This window comes from Rhinolophus ferrumequinum, chromosome 22, assembly GCF_004115265.2.
Source record: "Rhinolophus ferrumequinum isolate MPI-CBG mRhiFer1 chromosome 22, mRhiFer1_v1.p, whole genome shotgun sequence".
In the NCBI taxonomy this organism is placed as follows: domain Eukaryota; kingdom Metazoa; phylum Chordata; class Mammalia; order Chiroptera; family Rhinolophidae; genus Rhinolophus; species Rhinolophus ferrumequinum.
The window spans coordinates 9,389,290-9,416,422 of NC_046305.1; the positions used below are offsets into that span (position 1 = coordinate 9,389,290).

At 50.1% G+C, this 27,133-nt stretch overlaps 1 protein-coding gene across 2 annotated transcripts in view; it reads left to right on the top strand.

The window, feature by feature from the left end:
• Positions 1-27,133, top strand: part of TNN (tenascin N) — a 45,716-nt gene that overhangs the window by 8,783 nt on the left and 9,800 nt on the right. Inside the window, exons 4-15 of one of the 2 annotated variants that reach the window (XM_033093142.1) lie at positions 338-601; positions 3,756-3,941; positions 4,953-5,042; positions 11,318-11,581; positions 13,622-13,885; positions 16,860-17,123; positions 18,158-18,421; positions 20,122-20,385; positions 21,530-21,793; positions 23,959-24,089; positions 25,036-25,168; positions 25,599-25,750. In XM_033093142.1, the coding sequence (XP_032949033.1) occupies positions 338-601; positions 3,756-3,941; positions 4,953-5,042; positions 11,318-11,581; positions 13,622-13,885; positions 16,860-17,123; positions 18,158-18,421; positions 20,122-20,385; positions 21,530-21,793; positions 23,959-24,089; positions 25,036-25,168; positions 25,599-25,750 (2,540 nt within the window). The remainder of the gene's footprint in view (positions 1-337; positions 602-3,755; positions 3,942-4,952; positions 5,043-11,317; positions 11,582-13,621; positions 13,886-16,859; positions 17,124-18,157; positions 18,422-20,121; positions 20,386-21,529; positions 21,794-23,958; positions 24,090-25,035; positions 25,169-25,598; positions 25,751-27,133) is intronic. The other variant, XM_033093141.1, reaches the window with a different exon arrangement.

Sequence of the window (27,133 nt, forward strand, 5' to 3'; positions counted from 1 at the left end):
CCATCCCGAGTTTCTGACTCAGCCTGGCTGGGGTGAGGCCCGAGAATATGCATTTCTAAGGAGTTCCAAGGTCAGGCTGCTGCTGATGGTTTGAGGACCAGTGATCTTATGTGATCTAATGGCTGTGTGTGTGTGTGTGTGTGTGTGTGTAGGGGTCATTATTAACTCCCAACCAGATAATTACTTTTGGGGGTCCAGAATGGCCTCACCAGCCTCCCTGTCTCCCACACCCACCACCACAGTGTTAAGTGTGTACATAGTAGGGCCCCGGGAGCACTCCTTGGCTGTGGGTTCCCACCCCCTCTCTCTCACCCTCTCCATCGTGTTCCTCCTGCAGTGGTCGCCCCCCAGGGCCTACAGCTGCTCAGGAGCACAGAGAGCTCCCTGCTGGTGAGCTGGGAGCCCTCCAGCGAGGTGGACCACTACCTGCTCAGCTACTACCCACTGGGGCAGGAGCTGTCTGGGCAACAGATCCAGGTGCCCAGGGAGCAGCACAGCTATGAGATCCTCGGTTTGCTGCCTGGAACCAAGTACGTAGTCACCCTACGCAATGTGAAGAAAGAGGTTTCCAGCGGCGCACAGCATCTACTCGCCACCACAGGTGAGGGGGCAGCCAGAGGCCCCAGGTTTCCCAGGAGAGACCCCATTTTGAATGTTTTCTTCCATTGTCCCAAGTACCCTTCTACCAGTCAGGCTGTTGCCCTGATTTGGGGCTGAAACCCAGAGCTGCTGCAGTCCTGGGCTCTGGAGAAGTCTCGCTTCTTACTCCCCTCTCTCCACTTGCCGATTATTGGGTCCTCCAAGCCGGTGACAGAGCCTGCTGGATTGGAACTCCAGGGGTCTTCTCTGCTGCTGGGGTTAGTAAGGTCCGATTGCCCTGTCCCCACATGTAAGCAGCGGGTGTACACCTGCATCCCCAGGCCCTCACTGAGCCTCTGAGCCCACTCAGCAGTTCAAGCTGAAGACACCTGTTAGATTCATCTGAGCAGAAAAGAGGGGACACATGGGGTATTGAAGAGTAGTAATGAAGAGGTTATTTACAAAGGTGTGGGCGGGGCTTGGGTGGTGTAACAGTAGGACGAGCAGCCTGAAGGGTGAGCCCCACAGAGAGCTGTGGGAGAGGGCTGCCCAGTGAGCTGCTTTTGGTAGAGGGACTCAGGCAGCCATTGTGCCCCCACTGGAGTTGGGGGTAGGGAGTATAGGAGGTCAGTGGCCCAGACTCTCTCTCCTGCCCACTGATCTCCTGGTGACTCTCACTGGCTGAACCCCAGAAGGTGAGGGAACCTGGCTAACGCAGTCCATAGAGGTTATAATCTGGGATACAGAGCAGGGTGGGGTACGTTTCTGGAGGGAGTGCCTCCAGGGCCCCATCCAATGCTACCAAAATGTCTGGAAGGACAAGCATTGCTACTTTTCAGAAACTCTGATTTCTTCATGAAAGTTCTTAAAGGGGCTCAGATCTTCAAGGCTTGGAGAAACCTACTTGTCTGAGTGACTCTGATTCATCCTATGTTTTCTTGAGCATTTTGATGTGCCAGGCCCTGTTCTAGATGCTGATAAAAATGAGCTGCCCTAAACCGCCGGGGAAAGATCCAGGGAGCCCCAGATGGCTGGGCCTTTGGCACACGGTGTCTTTGAAGAAACATCAGGTTGCCTGTCCTATTTGATGACGAGGGTGGGGTAGGGATGGCTCAGCGTTGGAAAGGGCCACGAGGGACTTGTTATCCTGACAGCCCAATTTGTGATTGCCTTTGTCAACACCCTCCCACCCAAGACCCCTCTTGGAACCTCCCTGTAGTTGAACAAGTGGGTTTATTGACTGTTGCATCATGGGAGGACTGTGGTCATGTTGGAGACAGTGTTGGAAAGACTGCTGTCGAACTGGGGCTGTGTCAGTGGTTCGGGAGGATTTAGGAAGCAGGGGTTTGCTGTAGATTGCGTGCTGTCAGGAAGTGGGGTAAGTCTCTGATTGGCATCTCAGTGTATCTTATCCAGAAAGGGCACAGCCTAGAGGGAGGCTGAAACTGTCACTGGTAAAGAAGCAGCGGTCACTCCTCTTCATCAGGAGAAAGGACGTTTCATCGTTGGACCACGTTCACGGTTTTGTCTGGTTTCGAACGTGATCGCGGAATGGTCTTGTTCTGTCTTGATCTGCGACGGTCACAGAGTGGCTGGTCTGATGTTGATACTCTGTGCAGTTGTGTTTAACGGGAGCTCACCGGGGCCTGCCTGTGAGCCAGGCCAGCTCCCAGCTGTCCAAAGCCACCAGTGAACAGCAGAGACAGCTGTTCTGAAAGTCTGAGCAACCCTTCTTGGCTTCTGGCTCCAGGGGCTTGTACAATCCTGCAGCTCTGAATCTTGTCTTTCTGTCTAATCTGATTCAAGTCCAACCCATTCTTATTGGCCCCTCAGGGGAGCCTCAGCCCAAGAGACACTTGTCCCCATAATAATCTTGAACTTTTTCATTAAACTCCTGCTTTTTCATTTATGAGCCCTGTCGGACCCCTTCTATAATCCTCCAATCACTTTCATTACTCACTTGTTGACCGGTTCCCTCAGGGAATTCTCATCTTTGAAGGAGGAACCTGGAGGCTGGCAGGAGGAAGCCAGTGGGTGGGAGGAACGGCCTCAGAGAAAAGGCTCTGTGAGGTTCCTTGTTTGCAACAGAGTGAATCAGAAGCGTTCAGAGCCCAGGGACCTTGAGATCAGAGTTCACCCCTTGCCCTGTGCACACATTCTCTGTCCCACGTCCTGGACAAGGGGTCAGTCAGCCTGGGTGGGAATGCCACGAGGTGGGATTGTGCCTGAGGAAGGGGACAGGCTCAGAGTCTGGAGACTTGTCTTTCACGTTCTAAACCTCAGGCCAGGCAACCTCAGCCTGGGATCTGGCTGCTGGAATCCAACGTGCTCCCAAAGACACCAGTCCGCTGTCCAACCACCACCCCAAATTTCTCCCCTTAGAGCCACGTCAGCGATCCATTCCTTCTGTTAATTGCTGTAATTTTGTTTTCTGATTGGAGGGGTAAAAATGTAGCCATTACTGTAACTAACACTTACTATGAATAAATGTGTACAGTAACTTTCCTGCTTCACAGGAGCACAGATTGGGCAGTATGACAGCACCAGGTACCTGGTGGAGGTGCTGACATAGGTAGAAGGTACAGGAAGGATACTCCAAAGGGCCAAGTTAAAATTCACTGCGTTTAACTTTTGCCTAGGCTTAATCCTTACAGGAGCATTTGAGAGGTGGGGGCTATAATTTGGGAGACTGAGGAAAGAGCTGGTTTTATTGTCAATGTTACACTCCTGAAAATATGAAATGCATTTCCCGAACTTTACATGGAGGGGCCTAGCTTCTCATCCCAGACTGAGTTTTTGAGGCCAGGGCTCTATAACTGAAGTGTGAATGTTCCGTGCAGAGCAGCACCCTGGGCTGAGGGGTGGGGTAGCGAGCCTGAGAGGTGTGGTTCAGGGTTCGGCCCATGGCAGCGTGGGCGCAGAGGGCTGCATGGCCTCCAGTGGGATGGGATGGGGAGAGGAGGTGTCTCCAGAAGACAGTCTTTCCTCCGTGGATAGTGTGCAAACCAACAGTCTATTGGCTGCGTGGGTGGTTCTAAGACACCTATTAAGGAGTGTGTCCCAGGGTGACGCTTGCTTTCAGTGTGTCAAGAAAGGGAGGTGACCTGGTAGCCAGTGGCCTGTCACAGACCTTGCTCTTCACCGCCTTCTCTTGCCGTCCCCCACCTCTGCCCTAGATCTTGCTGTGCTTGGCACCGCTTGGGTGACAGACGAGACGGAGAACTCCCTGGACGTGGAGTGGGAGAACCCCCAGACCGCGGTGGACTACTACAAGCTGCGGTACAGCCCCCTGACAGGGCAGGAGGTAGCCGAGGTCACCGTGCCCAAAAGCAGTGACCCCAAGAGCCGATATGACATCACCGGTGAGAGCCAACGCTGGGGATGGGAGATGACTGCTGAGGATGCTGAGGTGGGGACAGTGTGTCCAAGGCACTGACACCTGTACCCCTCGGGGCACACACAGGCCCCGAGGCCTTAGGAATCACTCCGCCCTGATGGAGTTCGGCATCTTGGGCACGATGCGTGCTGGGAGCCGGGGCTGTCGGAGATCCTTGCCCCGGATGCCCAGGCTAGTGGTGTAAGAGCAGGAAATCAGGCGGCTGCGAAGGAATTGGGCCGTGCAGGGCGGGATCACGTTGTGTGACTCCGGAAGCTTATCCAGAGTATAGGGCCCTCTTTAAGGAAAGCAAGACACAGTCGTGAATGCCCAGTTCTGGACGTGGCCTTGGCAGGGGCCTGTGCAAGTGAGGGCCTGAGGCCTATTATCTCCCTGGTGAGCCCCCCTCTGCGGCCTTGTTCCTCTGTCCACTCCCTGAACGCACGTCTTGGGGTTCCCCTTGTGTGTGGAGTGAGAGCAGTGTGCCTCACACACGTTGCTGTTTGCCCGCATTTTGCCACCAAAGTCTGAGTGTTTGTACCAGGGAGAACAATCTTTCAAGTTGAGACAACAGAGAAATAACAACAACAATAAAGGCAGAGAAAAGAAAAAAAAATTGGCTAATTATTACAATGAGAAGGAAAGACAGTTTGGAGGGAAAAGGATTGTTGGGAGCAGGAAAACACGTGGGCTGTAAGTACATGGGGACATCAGCGCTCGGTGGCCCGACAGAGGTGGCAGAGCTCCATCTGCTTCATGCCGTGCACTCCCCCCACGGCCGCCCCCGCAACCCCCAGTCTGGCCGAAGGATAAGCCCCTTTCACGAGGCCTTGAATTCCACTGGTCCTGCTGCGCTTTACCTGCCTTGGATGGATTAGTCTTTGGATGAGAAGCGTTGCCCCTTCCCCGCACCTGCCCCGCAAGAGAAATCCTGGGGAGGGACACTGCGGGGGCCGCGGGTCTGCAGCCTGTACTCAGGTCCGGCACTGGTTTCCAGGTCTGCAGCCCGGGACGGAGTACAAGATCACAGTTGTCCCCGTGAGAGGAGATGTGGAGGGCACGCCCATCATCCTGAACGGCAGGACAGGTAAGAGCTGCCTGGCTGCACGAGGAGCCTTTCCCAGGTTTGATGCTGATGTTTTCCTCAGCTCACTCCTCTCTGGGTAGAAACGCTGGGAGCTGTGTATAGAGAGATTCTGTCCTTGTATTCTGGTGTCTGTGGGGCGGGGGGAAGCAAAGGAGGGGAGGCACCTTTCTCCTATTTCAAATTTTTCTTGCCATTGGAAATCTACCCCAGGATCTTGGAGTCAAGAGAAAAGGCCGTTTCTGACACCTTTCTGCTTATTTTACTAACTTCAATCACCCGGTTATTTTTAAAGCATTTGTTAACGTGGATGTAGGCACATAGCTCCACATTACCTAAGGCAGGTGGGTGGGCTATAATTTTTTTATTGCTGCTCCTGTGTTTGTTTCCTGACAATCACACTCAGTCTGCTTTAAAATGTCAAAAGATCCTCACGTGGAGTAGTGGTGTATTTATCATCCGTGGATTGAGAAATTATTTGACAGATGTTATACATCAGTATGATGGGACAATAAATCTGTAATTTATTAATCAGAAAAGAATTCAGAGTTACTGTAGGCATCCTATGTGATGTATCCTATGTAGTTTTCGTTTTCAGGAGGAATTGTGAGCCTCCTGCCAGAGCTCCTGCCAGCCCCAGGTGGGAACCTGTGACCTAGGCCATAATGCCACTGGGTGGAGACTAATCCCTGGAGCCGGCAGAGACGGGATCTTTGAATTCAGAGACTTCCTTGCAAAGTTTTCTAGTTCTTTTCCATTCAGTCCTGGCTGTAGCTGGTTGGGGTGGTGAGAATAAGGGTGAGATGGTGCAAGAATTGAATTCACGTCTTCAGCTGCGTAACAGATTACATATCTGGAGAGTGAAAGTTTTGTTGGGCAATCATAAAGGACAAGAGACAATTTAATTTACAGGCTATACAGTACGGACTGTGCAGCCTGCTGAATGGTGGCCGAGCGAAACGTTTTAGTGAGTTGGAAAATGGAAAGTGCTTCCTTGTATCCAGTGGCTTTCTCCTTAGGCTGTGAGTAAACGGAGAGCATACTCTGTGCCAGGCATTATATTCACTAAGCACGTTTTGTGAATTTTCTCATTGAGTTCTCACGGACATCCTATGCAGTAGGTCCTATTATTATTTCTAAGTCATATATTAGAAAACTGAGGCTTAGAGAAGTTACGCTCAGGATTGCCCAGCAAGAAATGGCTGAGCTCAGATTCGAACCTGGGCTGTCCCCTTGGGTGGACACAAAGCCAAAGTGCCTCCTGCTTTTACCTTCTTGTCCATTATTTCTGGTTAATTTTCATACTGTTTGCTCCCTACCTAAAACAATTTCGATGACTCCCCATTGCCTCTGGATAACATAGAGTCCTTTTATCTTGGCCCCTGTGTCCCCATCCAAACTGGGCCGTTGTTATTCTCACTACTTCCTAACAAGAAACCTTCCTGCAGCCCGACTGTTCTTAGCATTTCTTCACACAGCAGGTTTGTCTCTACACCGTGGGTTTATTCATGCTGTTACCCCGGCCTAGGGAATCCTCCGTGGCTACTTCTAGCTATCAGTTCAGCCCCACTCACATTCAGTGCGGAGTTCCTACCATTGGACATTCGAGTCATGGTCCCTTAGATGCTTCCAAAGATGATAAGGCCTGATCCCTGCCCTGCAGGGGCTCATAGCAGTATCACTCCCCCTTCCAGCCTCCGCTCCAACCTCAGCCACTCCACTGAGGCCGTCTAGGACCACATTAAATGGCAGCCATCTTTGCCACTGAGTTCCTAGAGCATTTAATCACATATGGCCTTGAACTGGTACTTAACCTTTCATGTATGTTATCCCAACTAAAATGTGAGCACTCAAGCGATATTTTCACCGTCAGTTATATTCTAAAAGCAGGATGGGATATTTTATCGGATTGCAAATAATTTGGGGTCATGTGTCTTACCAACATACAGAAAAAGACCCAGGAAACACTCTCTAAGCCCAGCTAGACTGTTTATTAATTTAGGGGGGAAAAGAAGACTCTCTCTTCTCTCCAAATGTTTTGCATTCCATAGTTGGAAAAGACACTGGAAGGTAAGAACCGTGTAAGCACATGCAAGGAGGAGATGACACAGTTCAGATATTTTCCATTTAACGAATCACTCGGTGCAGCCGATTCTAGAAAAGACACAGGGTTGAAAACCTTCAGCCTGTTAACACACTTGAAGTGCATGGAAGGGCCTTTCTGAAAGGCAAGGCTTTGGAAGCAGACCGGCTTTGGAAAGCAAACACAAGTCAGTCCACCTCCTTGCTGGGCCATTTGCTGCTGCATCAGCTGGGTGGTTCACGAATGCCCATGGGGTAAGCTCCTCCTGCCCGTGGCAGGAGCTGGTGTGTGGACGTGTGCTGGGTGTCCCAGCACAGACTGAGGACAGCCATCCCCACCAGCCCTGTGGTGAATCTTGTTATCAAATGGAATACATTTTCCTGATACGCCTAGAGCTCTTAGCTTCTTCTGTAGACTCAGCTTTGTAAGTTCACTCTTTGAAGTGGGGCTCACCTTTATTCTAACACATGCACTCAAAGGTGAGTCCCACCTGCAAGTCTTGTCTTAAATATCTCTGACCCTGAATGGCCCTGAGACAGGTCCCACTGGGGCTAGTTGTGTCCGGAAGGTGGGAAGTTGCAGCCTGCAAAGGCAGTTGGGGCCGGGGCGGAAGAGCCTGTGTCCTAGTTGAGGCTATTGCTCTGGCTTACCCATCTGTGGTTTGGCCAGCTGCAACAGCTACTGGAAGGCTTTGCTCCATGGGAAAACGGTTTATGACCCCACCTCCCTTCTTGGATTTTGGTCCTGCTAAGCTGACTTCTTCCAGCCATGGGGCCTGTCATGGGGGCCAGGGGATGGTGTCCCAACGTGGAGGCTTTCCTCCTACGTCTGTGTCTTTGCGTCTGATTCCCATCCTGAGATTTATTAAGGAGAAGAACAGTTCTATAAAGAGCCTGCTCTGACTTAAGCTGTTGGGGGACAGAGAGAAAAGGGGCAGAGGGTCCGGAGGTCCAGGCTGGCCCAGCCTCTCACTGACTTTAGGAGCTTGGAGAGGTCACGGCTCCTCTCGGGACGATGTCTTCGTGACCCAGGCACGGTCTGGCTCTCTGTCTCCTTCCTATCTTCCTACGCGTCATAGCCAGCATGCCTTTTCCTGGTTCTTCTCCATTCCCTGTGTGCTCTGGGGCTGTGATGGCGACCAGGAGCTTCAGGGCTCGTTACTGCTTCCTCCCTCCACCCACGTGGATGGCCTGGATCTGACCCCCAAACCCAGGCCTGTGCTGTGGGTCCCGGCAGCTCTGGTGGCAAGCACTGATCTGGGGCAGAGACAGAGGTGAGGGGAGGCACTTCTGGGACCCTGAGTTGCACAGATGTGGGTCATTTTGAAACAGATGAGGGCCAGGGACTTCAAGAGGCAGCACGGTCGGGGTGTTCTTGCTTTCTTCTTCCCCACCCGCACTTTTCCTTTCCGAACGTCCCCCTGTGCAATTCAGCACTAATTTCCCCAGATTGAGCTGTCCCCTGTGGATGCTTCTTCATCCCCCCTTATCATGTGCAGCTTCATGCTTGGCATAGGAGGGGCAACGGGTGGGCAGGGAGTGCTCTCTGTGGCACACACGTGCTCCTGAGAATCCTCGTAGGGGTGGCTCGAGCCTCCAGACGCCCAGGACACGCCGTGCTGATGTCTGCTCCTGACCGCACGGCTGCATCCCGGGGGCCCCACGCGACCAGTGGGGTCTGCCCAGCCCCCACCTCCCACAAGCGACAGTCTAGGACCATTTCCTCTCTCTAGTTGTCACTTCAAGTGCCCATCTGCCAGTGCTGCTAGATGCCGATTGCGGGAACCTTTCAGATCACACTTTATTTTATGTATAATTTATTATTATTTGTAGTAGTAGTAGTGCCCTAAGAAAAGGCTGACTATGGTGCCATTAGGTTATAGTGGTGTCAGGTGGAAACGCACAGTCTTCCATAGAGGGGAATGGGCTCAAATCTGGGCCCTCCCACTTAGTTTGTCCAGAAGCAAGCTCTTGGTCCCATTCCGCTCCTTTGTCTCCATTGCAAGCCCTCCCCTCCCTCAGGCCTCTCGTCTCTGGAAATGGTCCATTCTGCACAGTGCTGAGGTCCCACATCAGATCTGTCAGCAGACCCTGACAGCTCTACCTCTGAAATCTCAGACCCCAACTTTCTCACGACTTGCATCATTGCCAAGGTGCCCACATACCTGTCATCATGCGTATAAACTGTGGGAGCAACCCACCGGTGACCTCCTCGCTTGACGTGCTACAGCCTGTCCTTTCTCCAGCAGCAGAGGGAGCCTTGGAGAGCACAGGTCAGAACCTGCCCTTCTTCTGTGCAAAGTCCCCGGAGCTTCTCATCTCACGCAGTGCAAAAGCCACAGTCGTTACAATGGCCTTGAAGGTTGTCCACGGCCACCACCCCCTCACCGCACTGACCTCACCTTGGGCCACTCAGCCCCCACTGCTCTGTCCGGATGCCCTGACCTTCTGCTGTTTGTGGATCAGGGCCTTTGAACTTGCTGCTCCCTCTACCAGGAACGCGGTTCCTTAGATAACACAGGGCCCGTTGCCTCATTTCAGTTTTGTCTTTGTTCAAATGTACCTTCTCAGTGAGACAGATCCTCCTTGATCTCCCTGTCTAAAACCACAAATGCCTTGTGTTCACCATTTGGTGACCCTTTACTTTGCCTTGCGGGACTTCCTAATACCGCTTGTTTACTGCCAGGCTCCTCCCGGAGAATGTAAGCTCCATTGCAGAGTCTTTACCTTGTTCACTGCTTAGGTTAGTTTGCAAGAGCTGCTGTAACAAAGCACCCAAACCTGGGTGGCTTAAAACAATAGAAATGTGTTGTCCCACAGTTGTGGAGCCTAGAAGTCTGAAATCAGGGTGTCAGCAGGGCCACGCTGTCTCTGACATCTCTAGGGGAGGTCCTTCCTTGCCTCTTCTAGCGTCTGGTGTCTGTTGGCAATCCTTGGCATCCCTTAGCTGGTAGGTGCAGCATCCGGTCACGTGACCGCCTTCTCCCTGTGTCACCTCACACGGTCTTCCCTCTGTGTGCATCTGTCTCTGTGCCCAATGGCCCCTTTTCTAAGGAAACCAGTCATATTGGATTAGGCTGACCCTAATGATCTCATTTTCACTTGATTATCTCTAGAAAGCCCCTATTTCTAAATAAAGTCACTTTCTAAGGTGTTGAGGGTTAGCACTTCAACATATCTCTTGGGGGTGGGGAGCTACAATTTAAGTCATCGCACTGCTGAATCCCCAGCTCCAAATAGGCACTCAGTGAATACTTGCGGAATGAGTCAGTGCCACCATTTACTGGCTGAATGACCTTGGGCAAGTCATCTAACCTCTCTCAGCCTGGCATATAGTTACTGCTCTAAAATAGTAACTATTATTAATTTTCCAAACCAGTCCCTGGGGAATCTGATAAATGCCTGTGTTATCGCTATGAGGTTTGATAAAGTAATGTGTGAAAAGCACTGAGTATGTGCTCAATAAATGGCAAGTGATTTATTAAATAACATACACACTGCCTCTGGTGATGGCACGTTTACATTTCTTTGCACACAATTAAACACTGCCACTGTGCTCTAGAAGGGTGTGTCATAATGGATGTTAAAAAATACAGCTATGTAAAGTTGTAACTTCTCTGCCGGAACCCCTGGGCCAAGAGAACTAGAGCAGGATGGGAGGAAGGAAAAATGCTTAGATTTCTGAGAGTAAGGAACCATGCCATAGACAATACCATAGCATACTTTACACCATACCATATACCATACCATACCGTACCATACACCTTACACCATACCATACCATAAGTCTATCAGGTGGAGAGGTGAAGCTGTTTTGATTAGTGGAGAATTAGGAGGAGAATGGTAACCATTCTTGAATACTTGCCGGATGGTCTCCTGGAAGAGGAGTCAGGCGTACGTATTTTAGATGCCTACCAAGGGTAGACACCCTTGAAAGAATTACTCTTCAAGCAGCTACATTTGGAGCTTTATCGAATGTGCTCTGTGGTCTGAAATGGAAGGGATTGTTTTGTCCATCAGGAAGCCCTTTTTCAGCTTAGGGTTCAAGCAAAGATTGTCCCCTTGTCACAGATGCTGCCGAGACTTTCTTGCATTGTGGAAGTAGGTCACCCCGATGAACTAGATCTTGAAGCATCTGTGATCTTGACCAGCCAAATGGCTTCTCTTAAGTGTTTTTCTCATCTATTTTTATGAAGAAATTGATAGCCCCACCAATGTGCTCACTGATCGAGTGACAGAAGACACGGCGGTGGTGTCCTGGGACCCCGTCCAGGCTGTCATAGACAAGTACATGGTGCGCTACACCACCGCGGATGGGGAGACCAAGGACACGGCAGTGCCCAGGGAGCAGAACAGCACCGTCCTGACGGGCCTGAAGCCGGGAGAGGCGTACAGAGTCTACGTGTGGGCCGAGAGGGGCCACCAGGAGAGCAAGAAGGCGGGCACCAAGGCCCTCACAGGTGACGGGAGGACAGGAGCATAACCAGGGTTCCTCGTGCCAGGGAGAAGCTGGTTTCTGAATTAGGAGGCTGATGCCCACCTGGCCGCAGCTGTTTTGTTTGTAAGGGTTGGGGTGGGGAGTTGCAAAAGCAATTTCAAATTTCATCATTATAAGTTTCTTCCTTTTTAACCTAAAACGAAAGAGACCAGCCTTTTTATCTGATCCAGAAGGTCATAGTTATTTAGGTTGGAATTCCACATGCAGCTCCCTCCGAGTAGAGTAACACTTCCTAATTTTCATTTTTTGGACGTGAAAACTAAAAATATTTGTCTGGCAGTGAATTTGAATGCGTATCTCAGTTGGCAGCGACTGTACAGGCACTTTGCATGTAATCTGGAGCTCTCTGTCAGACTGTGGAGATGGCTTGCCTCTTGAATCAGCATTCACCAAATGTACCGATTCTGCCTGGAAGCCTTCAGAAACCACAAAGGTCTGCATAGCTCACCCAGTGGTTCTGCTCCGCTCTAGCCTGCAGGTGTCCCGACACTGCACGGGGCCTAGCCCTCCTCTGGCACCGTCCCTGAATTCAGAGAAGCCTGATCCTGGAGGACCCTTGAGGTTCCAAACACTTGTAGGAAATCAGAGAAAAGGATTCCCTTATTGGCTGGGCTCTGTTCTGGACAGTCACTTAATATGGAGACTCTCAAAGCAGGTAATTAGTTACAAATATGGTTTCAGAAGCTTGACTGTCCATTTTAGTCCCAGCTGTACCATTTTCTAGCTGAGTGGTTTGGGGCAAGTTACTTCCCTTCTGTTCCTCAGATTCTTACCTGTAAACTGAGCATATGAATGTCTCCATCGTAGGGATCTTATGAGGGGTACGTGAGCTAACACAAGTGCCTGACACATAGCGAGTGCTACATAGTATTTCGTAGAATGTATCTTAATCTGCTTGGTCTGCTATAAAAAATTCCCTGGATTGTGTGGCTTAAAGAATAGAAATTTATTTCTCATAGTTCTGGAGCCTGGAGTAATAAAACCAGCTCAGAATCCTAGGCGCACACTGTTTGTCCTTCTATGTCAGCCGTCTGTGCTGCATTCTGAACTCTGCTTCTGAATGCAAGTCACCTCCCTGCACTGTGCACTCAACCTGGCTGCACTGGAGCTGCTCTCACAGGAAGCTCAGGCTTTGGAGGAGGTAGTTTTGGAAACGGGAGAATAAAGGCATGTGCATCATGCACACAGGATCTTGGATTTTTGACTCTCTAAGCGTTTACACTTTGAGGAGAACGTGGTATTTCATACCTCCAATGACATTTGCAATAACAAAAGGCTCATAGTTAAGCTTTTCCTACGAATATCTCATTTACTATTCACCATAACATATTAGATAGGAACTGAGATTTGCCTCTTTGTAAAGATGAGGAGACCGAGACTTAAATTATACAGCTTGTCCAACACTAGCAACCTGAAACAGTGTTAGACCAGGTTCTAACACAGTTTAATCACATAGACACCCTATCAATTCTACAAGTAGGATTATTTTTTATCAGCCCAGACCTCAAATACTGTTAATTAAAAACTCTCCTGGTTCTCTGGCCACAGACATGATGTTTTATATGAAAGAACTAGCAGCCTCCACTTCTAGGATACTGCTCTTCCCCAAGAAAATATTAAAGTTGATACAGAGATTTATTGAAGTATCATTTGTTGCAGGTAGAAGGAATCAGGAATTTAAGGAGTGTATTCTATAAATCCAGAGGAAAGGAGAAATTTGTACATGAAGACCAATTCTTTTTATGCAAAGGCAACTTGTGGGAAAAGTTGATAGAATGAGACTTCATGGTGGCTTTGTCTAAATAGCCTACTTCTCATGGAATACTGTTGGCTCATTCTTGGATTTTCAGGCCACTTGTTTAACTAAACCTTTAAGCTATCTCAATCACTGACATATAGCAGTCTCCGATATTTATTGAGGTCATCAGTTTAGTTGTGTGTATACTGGCCTTTCACGAACTGGACAGTTGGTAAATGCTATATTCTTTCATTTCCCTTAAAGAAATCGACAGCCCCAGAAACCTGGTGACCGACCGGGTGACAGAGACCACGGCCACCGTCTCCTGGGACCCGGTGCAGGCCGTGATTGACAGATACATGGTGCGCTACACCTCCCCCGATGGAGACACCAGGGAGGTTCCCGTGGGGAAGGAGCAGAGCAGCACCGTCCTGACGGGCCTGAGGCCGGGCGTGGAGTACACGGTCCACGTGTGGGCCGAGAAGGGGGACCGGGAGAGCAGGAAGGCCGACACCAAGGCCCCGACAGGTAATGGAGCTTGCATGGTGACTGTGTCACTGATAAGCTCATGGTCTGTCTAGGGTGGTTTTTCTTCTCTGACCGTGGCAGAAGGGGAGGTTTTATGAGAGATCAGGTTGGTACCCTTCTGCAGTAAATTGTGTGCTCCTTCCGTCCATTTAATGGCTTCTCGTAGAATGCGTGACTCATCTCGTGGTCTCCAAACTAATTTTGAGCAGTAAGATTGATGTCATAGCTCCAAATCCTCTGTTCTCTGCCTGCGTACCTTCTTTGTTTCTCACGCGCTGAATGCTTCACCCTGATAAGTAATAAGCACGAAGAAACACAAGTAACTATCCTGCTGGGGGAGCCAGACTTGGTGGTTGTGATCCAAAAGCAAACTTTCCCACCCTCCTCACCTGTTTAAACCCTTTCTGTGGAGCTTGATTTTGTTTCTGCCCTTTGGATGAACACATTAGGCTGATGTTTTATGAGCTAGAATGTTTTATTCACTAAAAATACGCAAATATCTCATCACTTTTAGTCCCCCTAACACATCTTTTAATAATTAAAATGCCCACACCCATGTAATCGTACATACTTCATTTAGCGCTAAAGCTTGTCATGTCCATCAGCCTGGCCATTGGGGACTCACCACCTGTCACTGGGACGGGCCGTGCTCGGCTTCTCTTTATTTCCCTTCTTGCACTTCAAGCACTGTCCTTCCAGCACGGAACTGCTTTTTCTGACCCATTTATGTTTGGCACAGCGGGGAGGGAGGGAGGTCAGGGGGGAAGGAGGGAGGTAAAGGGTCAGGAGGAAGGAGAGATGAGGGGTCCGCAAGGAGGAGAGGCAAGAGGTCGTGGAAGTTCTCGACTGTAACGGTTGCACCGGCTTGGGTGTGTCAGGGGCCCTGACAAGTGTTAACCTTTTGCCCTCATGGGACACTTCTGTGAGCTGTTCAGAGACGGCTTATCTGTCCTTGTCTCCTGGGACCTCTCACTGCAGTGGTCCTGTGGGCAAACGCATCTGTCCTGCTGGCCTCCTACTCCCCTTCCTCTGCCCACATAACTGGGGGAGCACCCAGTGCCTTTCTGGGGGGGGGTCACCTCACCCCTCCTGGTGATCCTCTAAGACAGCTTCTAAAGTAACCCCAGGTAGGCTGTCCATTGCTTCTCCCTCATCTGGTCCCTGGGGAATGTGAACACGTCTTTTGTCCCATCCACCGGATGTTACGTGTATGTCTCTGGCAGCATAGCGGCCTCTCATGGCTCCCATCAGAGCAACCGGCCGTTTCCTCACCTCTGAGCTATTTCAGGCCCCAGCCCATGGGGTTTCCCAAGCAGGATTTCTCAGCCGAGGCCCGACTGATATTTTGGGCGGCATGGATCTTTATTGCTGGAGTTTGTCTTGTGCACTGTAGAGTGTTTAACAACATCCCTGGCCTCTGCCCGTCAGAAACCAGGATCCTCCCCATCCCACACTGCATTGTGGCGATCAGGAATGTCTCCAGGGGGCAGCTGCTTAGCTCAGTTGGTTAGAGTGCGGTGCTCTTAACAACAAGGTTGCCGGTTCGATTCCCCACATGAGCCACCAGCTGCGCCCTCCACAACTAGATTGAAACAACTACTTGACTTGGAGCCGATGGGTTCTGGAAAAACACACTTAAATAAATAAAAGGTAAAAAAAAAAAAGGCAACAGAAAAAAAAAAAGAATGTCTCCAGATGAATGCCGATGCCCTCTGGTTGAGAACCACTGCTCTCAAGTATACGTAACAAGCTCTGGGAGAGGTCCCATTGCAACTGCGTATTCAAGGTGTGGGTCTTGTCCATGACTCACAGTGAAGGTCTCCAAAGAAATCCGCTCTTGAGGTCCTACCACTTTGGCCTCTCCTCTTTCATCGTCTGGAGGTGGTTGGTCAGTCAAGGGCCACAAAACTGGTGGTCCTGCCTTGGGTATGGACCCTGAGGTTGGACTGTAGGTAGGTACCAGTTTTCGAGGGTATAATTCCCTCTAAACCAAGCTAAGAATAGTTCTACTTTTACATCCTGTTGCACATGTGTGCTGAGGCCTAGGAGCAAAGACTTTAGGGAAATGGCTTTTCCAGTGAACTATTTGCAACGAAGCAATGCCATGGCTTTCTTGGTGAATGCATTTTGAATACCTTCTGTGTACGTGTGTGGTATGAAAGAGCATAATCTCTTACACTCATAAAATATCAATGAACTGGTATCATTAATAATAGCTTATGGTCATTGGGCATCGGCTCTGTGCCAGGGCCTGTCTTTGGGGCATGTCATTAATCCATGTAATACAACAGCTCTATACGATAGACTCTCATATCATTTCCGCCTGCATCCCCCTCAATCCCCACTTTATTTTTATTTTTTTTTTTTTTGCCTTGAAGGAAATCCAGGCACAGAGACTGGTTTGCCCTCAATTACACTTTGAATTGTAGAGTGACAATCCTGTGGCTTTAGGCTGTAGACACTGTGACACATTAACATTTTCACGGCCCCTTTTCTGCATGACGGTTTATATCTTGGTTTTCAGAGCTACCCAGAGAGCTATGTGTAATAACTTGTAACAGCTTCATTTTACAAACGCAGAGATGTGAAATGACTTGCCCAAGGTCACAAAACAACTCAGTAATGTATGAAATTAGATGCATGCATAGAATATAGTGTTCATCTGAACCTTAAGTCCATCCAGCCCGAACCCCGGATTTGCAGATGAAGATCCTGATGCCCGCCAGAGGCAGCTGACGTGTCCAGGGTCACAGCTCTTCTGGCCCTGGATTTGGTGCTCATTCTACTGTCCTGTGCCGCCTCCGTGAGGACCCAAGAGTCCAGCTGTTTAGAGAAGGTCTATGTCTGTGACCCAACTGAAAACCAGTGTACGGGATGGGAAACCATAAGAACAGGAAACTACCTCACCCCAAGGAACATGGCTACGAGATCTCACTCCGTTCACACTGTTTACTGATCATCATTTTTCTTTCAGACATCGACAGCCCAACAAACCTGGTGACTGACCGGGTGACAGAGACCACGGCCACCGTCTCCTGGGACCCGGTGCAGGCCGTGATTGACAGGTACATGGTGCGCTACACCTCCCCCGATGGAGACACCAGGGAGGTTCCCGTGGGGAAGGAGCAGAGCAGCACCGTCCTGACGGGCCTGAGGCCAGGCGTGGAGTACACGGTCCACGTGTGGGCCGAGAAGGGGGACCGGGAGAGCAGGAAGGCCGACACCAAGGCCCCGACAGGTAAGAGAAAGATGGTCAATTGGAATTGGATTTTGAGTGTGTGGCTTTGAATGTACATGGTACCAAAAGATGTGGCCTGAGTTGAGAGATTACAAAGCAAGTCTTAAAGATCAAAAAGGACAGCCCGTCTAGTGGTGATCTCCATGAGCAGCTCAGCTGTCCCCTGACAGTGATGGGGTGTTCACAAAACCCTCGCCTCACTAGAAGGGAAGCATAAGGTTGTGCAGTAGCCATGTTTATAGCAGACTCAGCAGAGACGTTCGGAGCATGTGGTCATTGCAATGCTTATAATAATACTGTTCTTTTTTAATTGGGGAATATTGGGGAACAGTGTGTTTCTCCAGAGCCCATCAGCTCTAAGCCGTTGTCTTTCAATCGAGCTGTGTGTGTGAGGGGGGTGCAGCTCAGCTCCAAGTCCAGTCGCCGTTTTCAATCTTTAATTGCAGGGGGCCCAGCCATCATCCCATACGGGAATTGAACCGGCAACCTTGTTGTTGAGAGCTCGCCCTCTAACCAACTGAGCCATCCAGCCGCCCCTCTGGAAGCTCAGCAGCAGCTCTTTGTCTATCTAGTTGTGGAGGGCGCAGCTCAGTGGCCCATGTGGGAATCAAACCAGCAACCCCGTCGCTCTGAGCTCACGCTCTAACCAACTGAGCCATCCGGCCGCCCCAATAATACTTTTAGAATGATCACCTGTGAAGTAGCCCTTGATTAAATGATAAATTAGGTACCCTGAACGTCATGGCAGATGTTTGATTGATTGTTTCGATGTACCATAATGTAGCTAGGAAGACATCGGTCCTCCCACATTGTAGGGAGCTGAAAGTATGTCAAGTTTGTAACGAGTAGTCCTTTGCAGTTGAGAGCTAGGGGCTACTACTTTCTCCCTGGACTCCCACTCAGGGAGAGACTCAGTATGGGATTACCATCGCCTTGTGCCAAGGGAGCTCTAGCAGGTGAAGTCAAGGTGATGGGCTGATGGGTATCTCTTCCATGGCTTCAAAACTTAAGCTTCTCCAAACATTTTCTTAAAGAAATTGACAGCCCCCAAAACCTGGTGACCGACCGGGTGACAGAGACCACGGCCACCATCTCCTGGGACCTGGTGCAGGCCGTGATTGACAGATACATGGTGCGCTACACCTCCCCTGATGGAGACACCAGGGAGGTTCCCGTGGGGAAGGAGCAGAGCAGCACCGTCCTGACGGGCCTGAGGCCGGGCGTGGAGTACACGGTCCACGTGTGGGCCGAGAAGGGGGACCGGGAGAGCAGGAAGGCCGACACCAAGGCCCCGACAGGTAATGGAGCCTCCTTCTTTGGGAATGTAAGACCTGCCATGCTAAACCTATGGCTGGTCGAGTTTAGTTTTCCTGCTCTGACACTGGCAGAATCGATGAGTTATGTAAGGGCAGCGTGGTAGACTTCTCACCAAACTCCCTCACTTTCCTTTTACACGTTATCTCAAAATGAGGAGCTCATATTTGGCCTCATACGTTGGTTTTGTAAAGATAAATGGTGAGTAGTCCTATCCATCTCCCAATTGTGTATTTCCTTTGTGATCAATCATTAAATATTTCTTTTTGAAAGGAAAAACATATGAAGAAACTATATGTTAGGATCTGTGAGTTAAGTACTTTAGGGAAGTGTCTTTTGCTGTGATCTCTTTGGAACAAGGAAGGGTGATTGCTTTCTTAATGGATAAATCCTCTTTTGAGTACTCTGTGCTCTGTTCTGAGGGCTCAGAGGTTGCACTAATATATAAGAACAGTTCAGAATTTTTAAAGCTCTTTCATCTGCTTCCTCATTTTTAAAGAACAGATTTATTGAGATATAATTTATGTACCGTAGAATTCACCCTTTCTAAGTGTACAATTCAGTGTTTTTTTTAGTATACTCAGAGCCGTGTATCCATCTCCACTACTTAATTCAGAACATTTTCACCACCCTAAAAAGGGTGAAAAGTCATTCCCCATCCCCACTTCTTCCAGCCCTAGGAAATACTGCTTTCTGTCTCTACAGATTTCCTTATTCTGCACATTTCATGTAGACGCGTTCATACAACATGAGTATGTGGCCTTTTGTGACTGGCTTCGCTCACTAAGCATGATATTTTCAAGATTCACCCAGTACTTCATTTTATTGCTGAGTAATATTCCATTGTATGGATATCACATGTTTTGTTTATCCATTTGTCAGTTGATGGGCATTTTGGTTGTTTCCACTTTCTGGCTATTATGAATAATGCCAATGTGAACATTGGTGTACAGATTTTTATGTGGACGTGTTTTCAGTCCTTTTGGGCAAATACCTAGGAATGGAATTTCTGGGTCACGTGGTAACTCTGTGTGTAGCCTTTTGAGGAACAGCCGGATTGTTTCCAGAGCGGTGGCATTATTTCACATTCCCACCAGCAATGAATGAGAGTTACAGTCCTCATTTACTTGGTCCTCAGGGGGACTTGTTGAGACGGGTAGAGCAGGGATCCATATTTCCATTTGACAGTTCAGAAACAACTTCAAGCCCACGTGTGTGAGCTCTACAAGTCACAGAGTTAACTGATGATTCAGGAGTCAGATTTGTGGCATCTTCATGGAGTATTATGGTACCTTAAACTCTCCTTAGTCGGTCCACATTTTACAAATGAGGAAACTGAGGCCCAGCCCGAGGCAGCAGGTTGTTTCAAGGCCATAGCTGGCTGATAGCAGAGCTGGACCTCGATGCCTGGTCTGCTGGCTCCAGCCAGGGCTCGTCCTACCCCTCTGCTGTGTCTCTCGGCTGCAACTAGAACCCACCTAGCTCTTTTGAGCAGTGCTTTTTCTGCTATCCTGTGCTGCCTCCTTGGGGATCCAAGAGTCCAGCTGTGGAGAGACGGTCTGTGTCCATGACACACTGAAAACCAGTGTACGGGATGGGAAACCCTAAGAACAGGAAACTACCTCACCCTGAGCACCACAGTGTCACTTTTTGGTGTTTGTTAATACTGCACTTTTTCTTTCAGACATCGACAGCCCAACAAACCTGGTGACTGACCGGGTGACAGAGACCACGGCCACCGTCTCCTGGGACCCGGTGCAGGCCGTGATTGACAGGTACATGGTGCGCTACACCTCCCCCGATGGAGACACCAGGGAGGTTCCCGTGGGGAAGGAGCAGAGCAGCACCGTCCTGACGGGCCTGAGGCCGGGCGTGGAGTACACGGTCCACGTGTGGGCCGAGAAGGGGGACCGGGAGAGCAGGAAGGCCGACACCAAGGCCCCGACAGGTAATGGAGCCTCCTTCTTTGGGAATGTAAGACCTGCCATGCTACACCTATGGCTGGTCGAGTTTAGTTTTCCTGCTCTGACACTGGCAGAATCGATGAGTTATGGAAGGGCAGCGTGGGGTTGCTTATAGTAGATTGTATACACCTTCCCTCACTTCCCTTGAACCAGTTTCCTTATGAGTCAGGTTCCCCTGCCATCTGCGAACCACAGTTTTGCGACGTTGGGATGGTCACGTCGAGCCACTGTTCCTCTGAATACACGAATCTCTTCTCGTAGACAGAGTTGAGGGTCTCCAACTGAGTTTGTGAGTGGGAACAGAAAACGGAAATCAAATGTTGTTAACATTAATAACACTATGTTGAAAATTCACCTTCGTAAAAGTAAACTTGACCTCTATCAGCGAAAGTAGGTGTCCGTGGTTTGCTTTCCTATGAATGAATCATGCTAATTCTGGTTTTGAGGGTAAGGATGACATCTATGTTATATTCTTATCTTATTGTGAAATAGATGTGTGACCATATAATTCTATGGTGATTTAACCAGCAAATCAGCATTACAAGTGAAGCGGTGATATTGTGAAGAACATCAAAACCAGGTTTTCATTTTTGCTGATTCATTTAACAACATGTGTTGAGAACTTTCCATTTGCCAGGTCCTCTGCTAGGCGGTGGGAACCCCCAGGGGCACAGGACATAGCCTCCTCGTCTAGGAGCTTCCATTTGCATCTGGCTGGTAGAATCTTCTTGTATGAAATGGGCGGTCTTCATTGCTGTGATGCTAGAAACAGTATTATTAGCAGCTTGTGAACAGGGACCATGTCTTCTTCAACTGGACCCCATACACCACCCAGCTATATGCCTGGTACATCGCGGGAGTTCGACGTACATTTACTAAAGGAATTAAGAGATTTGTTTTGCTAAATCTTGGTAGAGGGAATGGTGTGGGTGTTCAGATTTTGGTCCACTGTGCTTTCTCCTTGAGGAGCCAAAGTCGACCTGAGGAGAGAAGACGTATGTCCACGAAGCAGTTAGAGCATACAAGATAGAAAAATGTGAAAGGGTCTCACCCCAAGCAAAATGGCCACGAGTTTCAGGACTTTCTGGCCCATTAACAGTGCATGTTGAGCAACACTTTTTCTTTCAGACATTGACAGCCCCAGAAACCTGGTGACTGACCGGGTGACGGAGACCACGGCCACCGTCTCCTGGGACCTGGTGCAGGCCGTGATTGACAGGTACATGGTGCGCTACACCTCCCCCGATGGAGACACCATGGAGGTTCCCGTGGGGAAGGAGCAGAACAGCACCGTCCTGACGGGCCTGAGGCCGGGCGTGGAGTACACGGTCCACGTGTGGGCCGAGAAGGGGGACCGGGAGAGCAGGAAGGCCGACACCACGGCCCGGACAGGTACTGTGAGGCACCGGGACATAGAACCCTTCACGTGTGTCAGGAAAGAGTGTTCCCCCATAACTGGGGGTGGGGAGAAGAGCCAGGAAGGCAGTTCTTTCACCTGAGGACTTTAGGACTTTCTTCAAAGGGGTTCTTTTTTCTTGCCTTTTGAGGTAATATGTTGACAGTTCAGATTAAGATGAAAGAGGGTAGGAGAAACGATGTCAAAGTAAGACTGTGTGACTCTGCTAGATGGTCCTGCAAAGGCAGCCTCCCTGGCCACCCCCTCCAGCCGCCCAGCACCCCGGATACGAGGAGCTGCCTGGGCCTCAGCTCTGGGTGAAGCAGAGGGAGGCCAGGAGCCTCTTCCGCTTCCATCTTCCAGACTGGGGCAGTGGTGGGCATCTTTCCCCCGTCACTGGCCCTCTCCAGTCGATGACGAAGGGGTCTGGAGGCCTGTATTCTGTGTGTGTGACGGGGCCGGTGGTCTCGCGGAGCATCATAGCATCGGGTCTCAGGGGGACCTGAGAAGAGCCGCGGGCCCCTTTAGACAGTCTGGACGAGGCCTGGCCGTCCCCTCTGTGGCCGAGTCCACCATGTGTGGCCCCTGGACTTAGAGGTGACTTGAATTTCTTTATTATTTTTATTAGTTACAATTAACAGGAGTTTTGAACCAAAAAAAGTAATACGTGTTTATGTAAGAAAGTTTCAAACTGAGCAAGGGTGTATAGAAGGAAAAACTCTTCTCCACATCCCGGATTCCTTCATCCTCAGTGCTGCTTTTCAGCGGTAGCCAGTATTTTCCACCCTCCTTCTCTCCTCCCTTCCTCCCCTGTTCCTTCCTTCCTCTCTTCCTTCTTCATCTTCTCTTTGCTTCACTTTCCCCATATTTAAAGACAACACCGTTAGCATCTTTCTGCTTCATAGAAACGTGAAAGCAACGAAGACCACATCTCAAGCCCATACGTGGGGATGGGTGGACAGTCACAGAGGTGGCAGAAGCCAGCTTAAGATATTTAAATCATTCAGATTTTCCTTTGATTTTGCAAGGGAGAAGTTCAGGTGTTTTCGTGTGATGGATATACTGAAATCCATACCAGATGTTACGCTTTAGAAAGTCAAACCACGCTGACATGACAGAAACTCAAAATGTGTCAAAACATCCTAACTCAAAACAGCAGCTGCCTGACTTCTATTAAAATACAGCGTTTCATTTCTCAGATGAAATGCTACTGGGTAGAATATAGCCTGCAGACGTCTTTTTTTGGGAACTTAGAAATGAAAACCACCTTCTATGATAATGACTTTTCAACAGGGAAATTTCTACTCATAGCTTATTTGGTTTTTTTTTTTAAAAATGAGCTGTCTGACCATTTACTATGGTGTTGACTACAGTTGTTGCCCAGCTTTAATTTTCCTGGTCGAGTGCGCGTGGGCCTGTGTGTTCCCACTGGTGTTTGTGTGGGAAAGTGCATGGGAACCAGAGGAAAAACTCTGCCGTCTCTACGTCCCTCCCTCTTTCCCTCCTCCCACTCCTCCTTTGTACAAATCTCCCCCCACTTTCTGTACAGAGTATGTATCTAAAGGCCATCCGCTTAGATACCTAAGAAACAGAACTTTATATTTCTCTTCCAACCTAATGTCCATTGTGAGCCCCACTCTGCCTGTTGGGCAGAAATCTCAGTGCATTTAAGGTCATGCTCCTTCCCCAGGGCTGTATGTAAAGCCTCGGGTAGTTCCCCAGTGCCAGGCTCAGGCAGCTCATCCTGCATTTCGGTCACCTTTCCTGGTAGCTCTTTGCTGAGACATCCTGGTTTCCATGTGTGGGGACTTTTCTGATCTGCATTTACTCGTTTCCATGCCACTGTGGGAGCCCTGCCACCTCAGGATCTGCCGGCTAGTTTAGCCTGCTCCTACCCACCACTCTGCCGGGAAGTGGGAGCCCAGGTTCACTGCATGTGGGCCCCACCCGCGTGCCTGCTCCTTAATCCTCGTCCTCAGTGGGTCTAGGAAACAAAGGTCACAAAGACCTGGTGGCAAGAAAGAAAAGAGCCTGCTACCGGCTTGAAGGGAAGAAGACAAATGGAAGGATATATAGGGAGAAAATACAAGCTAACACTTCAAAAATTACCTGACCTCAGCTGCACCTTAGTAATAATGATTACCTGACTTTCGCTATACAGACATCGACCCTCCCAGAAACCTTCGTCCGTCTGCCGTAACTCAGACTGGTGGGCTGTTGACCTGGACGCCCCCCTCTGCTCAGATTGATGGCTACCTTCTGACCTACCAGCTCCCAGGTGGTACTGTGAAGGTACTGCGTATTCCCTGTCTGTACTCAGCGCCTGTGCCCGGCTTCTGTATAAACTGGCTTGGGCCAACCAGCTCGATTGCTGGGCTCATGACAACCTGCTGATAAATGAGTTGGTCCTTACTGATCACCTGCTGTGTGCAAGGGACAGTGCTAAATACTTCATTTGTGAACAGCGAGGTGTCATCCCATAGGACTAACTTTAGTGCCTGCTCCTAGCTGACCATTGCGTGTTTGCCAGCCACACGTCGGCCCCAGCTCATTTTGTTTATTGTTTATCTTCCCCAATAAGTGTTAGCTCCATGAGGGCAGGGGTGTTTTGCCTGTTTTGTTCATCATTGTATGTAAAGTCTTTAGAACCTGGCACATAGTAAGTGCTCAATTAAGATTTGTGGAATGAATGGTTAACCCTTATTTCAAGGGTGACATCTCTCACCTGGAATCTTAAGGCCAGTACATTTGTAAAACTTGTTCCAATGGAAAATTAGTAATCTCTCTCCTTGGCAAGGAAGAAAGAAGGGAGGAAGGAACAAAAGGCACATTGATTTATTCATTATCTCAATTAATGCTTAGGACAGCCCTGCTAGAGGAAGGAAGACAGGTTCAGAAGGAAGTTTATTGAGAAACCAACTGTCTCCCAGCCTCCCTGCCCCTGTTCCCTTCTCAGCCTGGCCTTGAGTGTCTCCGTGTGTGTCTGGAGGGCAGAGGTCCCCGGGAGGCCTGGCTGGCGCTGGCCCAGCGGCGCTGGCTCCCAGCACGGCCAAATCTCCACAGCCTGGCCTCTCACAGCGGTGGCTGGGACCCACTGGGACCCTGGGCTGCCACTGAGCCCTCAAAGGGACAAAACCCGGCGCCGGGAGAGAGCTTCTGTGACGAGCAGAACGCTGCCGACACCTAGTGCTGGCAGTGACACACTGAATGTTGACTGACTGTCTCCTTTGTTGGGCAGGAGGTGCAGCTCGGACAAGGGGACCCGAGGTTCGAGTTGCAAGGCCTTGAGCACAGCGTCACCTACCCCGTCTCCTTGGTGGCCTTTAAGGGGGATCGCTGGAGCAGGAGTGCAGCCACCACCCTTTCCACAGGTAATATGTCCGCACTCGGAACAAGAGTGTAGGGGGACGAGCATTACAGAGGACAGGCACGCTGTCACAGGGGAGCGGGGGCTGCGGAGCTGTGGCTTTCTCTAGGCGCGGGGAAACGGAAACGGGGTCAGGAGAAATCCGTCCCATGGGAGAGAGACTACAGAGGGGAGCGAACAGGAGTGTTGTTTTGGGGGGCACTTGGGTCAGGGGTGGAAGTGATGTGAATTTGACCTTATTTCTGGTCCGTTTAGAGGGTTCGATGAGAGCAGAGTGAGTGAGAAAAGTAAGATGAGTGGACACTTGGGAGAAGCAAAGTGGTCACAGGTTGTGACTAATCCTAAACCAATACAATAACTTACAATAGGGAATCGCCCGCCGCCCTCTCCCTTGCCTGTCTCTTAACGATGCCGTCCCCCTGTTTGGCTCCCAGTTGGTGCCCGTTTTCCACACCCGTCGGACTGCAGTCAAGTTCAGCAGAACAGCGCCGCCGCCAGTGGCCTGTACACCATCTACCTGCACGGTGACGCCAGCTGGCCCCTGCAGGTGTACTGTGACATGGACACCGATGGAGGCGGCTGGACTGTGAGTTACCCAGAGCCCTGGGGACTCTAGTTCTTCTTTATCCACAGGACACAGGCACTCCGGTGGCCTGCAGCTGTGTGCAGAGAAATCCCACCCCACTGTAGGAATAGGACCGGAAGTACTTCACGCCTGGGATAAAGCAGGCATGGTTAGGCTAAGGCTGATGGCTGTGAAGGCTCGTGGGTCTGTCGCTGTCTCATAAGGCCCTATATGTATGTCTTGCCCACATTTTACTCTCTCCGAAGCACTCTCATAAGCAAGACCCTCACACGACAGCTTTAGAGTGAGACAGCTTATGATTCCTATTTTACAGACGTGTAAAGTGAGGCCCACAAGAGATGTGTCTTGGCTAAGTCACACGAGTGAGTGACCAAGTTAGGGCCAGATTTCAGGACTCCAGCCTCCTCCTAGATCGTTGGTCTTCCCCGTGGGTCATGTCAGGCCATCCAGGATGGAAACGCAGGACCTCCTCGGGCGCTCAGGCCTCTGAGCTGGAGCCCGTTATCCAGGTTCATCCTGGCTCCTCAGCACAGAAACAAGGCTTTGGGACTTGGATTTGGAAGGCTAACGCCTGACAGCGGGAGAGCTGGCAGTGCTCTGATGGTCCCTCTCCAGGTGGAGGTTTTATTCTCTTGGGCCATTGTCTACCTAAACCACACGTCGCCTTCTTTGATGGTAGCAGTCTGCTCCCGTTATCTGATGAGCTGCCTCGGAGCGTTGCTTCTGATCCTTCCATCTCCCTCCAGCCCCTTGTCCCTGTGCCTGAGCAGATAGAGGCACTCACTGCCCCGGCCCAGCCTGCAGCCTTACCCTCTGGGCACCCACAAGTCCCTGTGAGAAGGAGAAGGCATGACCTCATCGTGCTCTCCCTGTATTCATTTACACGTTTGCTCAGGGGCCCGGGAAACCAAAGACATTTGAGCAGCCATGGATAAAATCATGCCCTCTGATACGCAGAAACGGAGAACACTTATTATCTGCACAGCTGCGTCTGATGGCTGAAAGGCAGTAATTGGGTTGGATGGGGGACATTCCCGATTCATTTATAAAAATATCAGAACAGAATGTAACGTAGGAGGTCTTCCACCTGACCACACTCGTAGGGCTGTACCTGCTGCTTTTCATCAGCACCATGGTAACTCAACGCATTCTGTCCCTTCAGGCTTGAAGCTGGTTCTCTGCCTCTGTGCCTGTAACTGACCACTGGGCAGGAGGTTGCTGAAAAGCCAGCCTCGCATAGGGAAGGACACGTTTGTCTCGGACAAACCGTAGGAGACCTGCGGGTCTGTCTGCCTGGGAACACCCATGATGTGTTCCACACATATTGACTGGGTTCCTGCTAGTGTCTAAGCACTGCTGTATAGAATCAAGAACCAGGAGGGA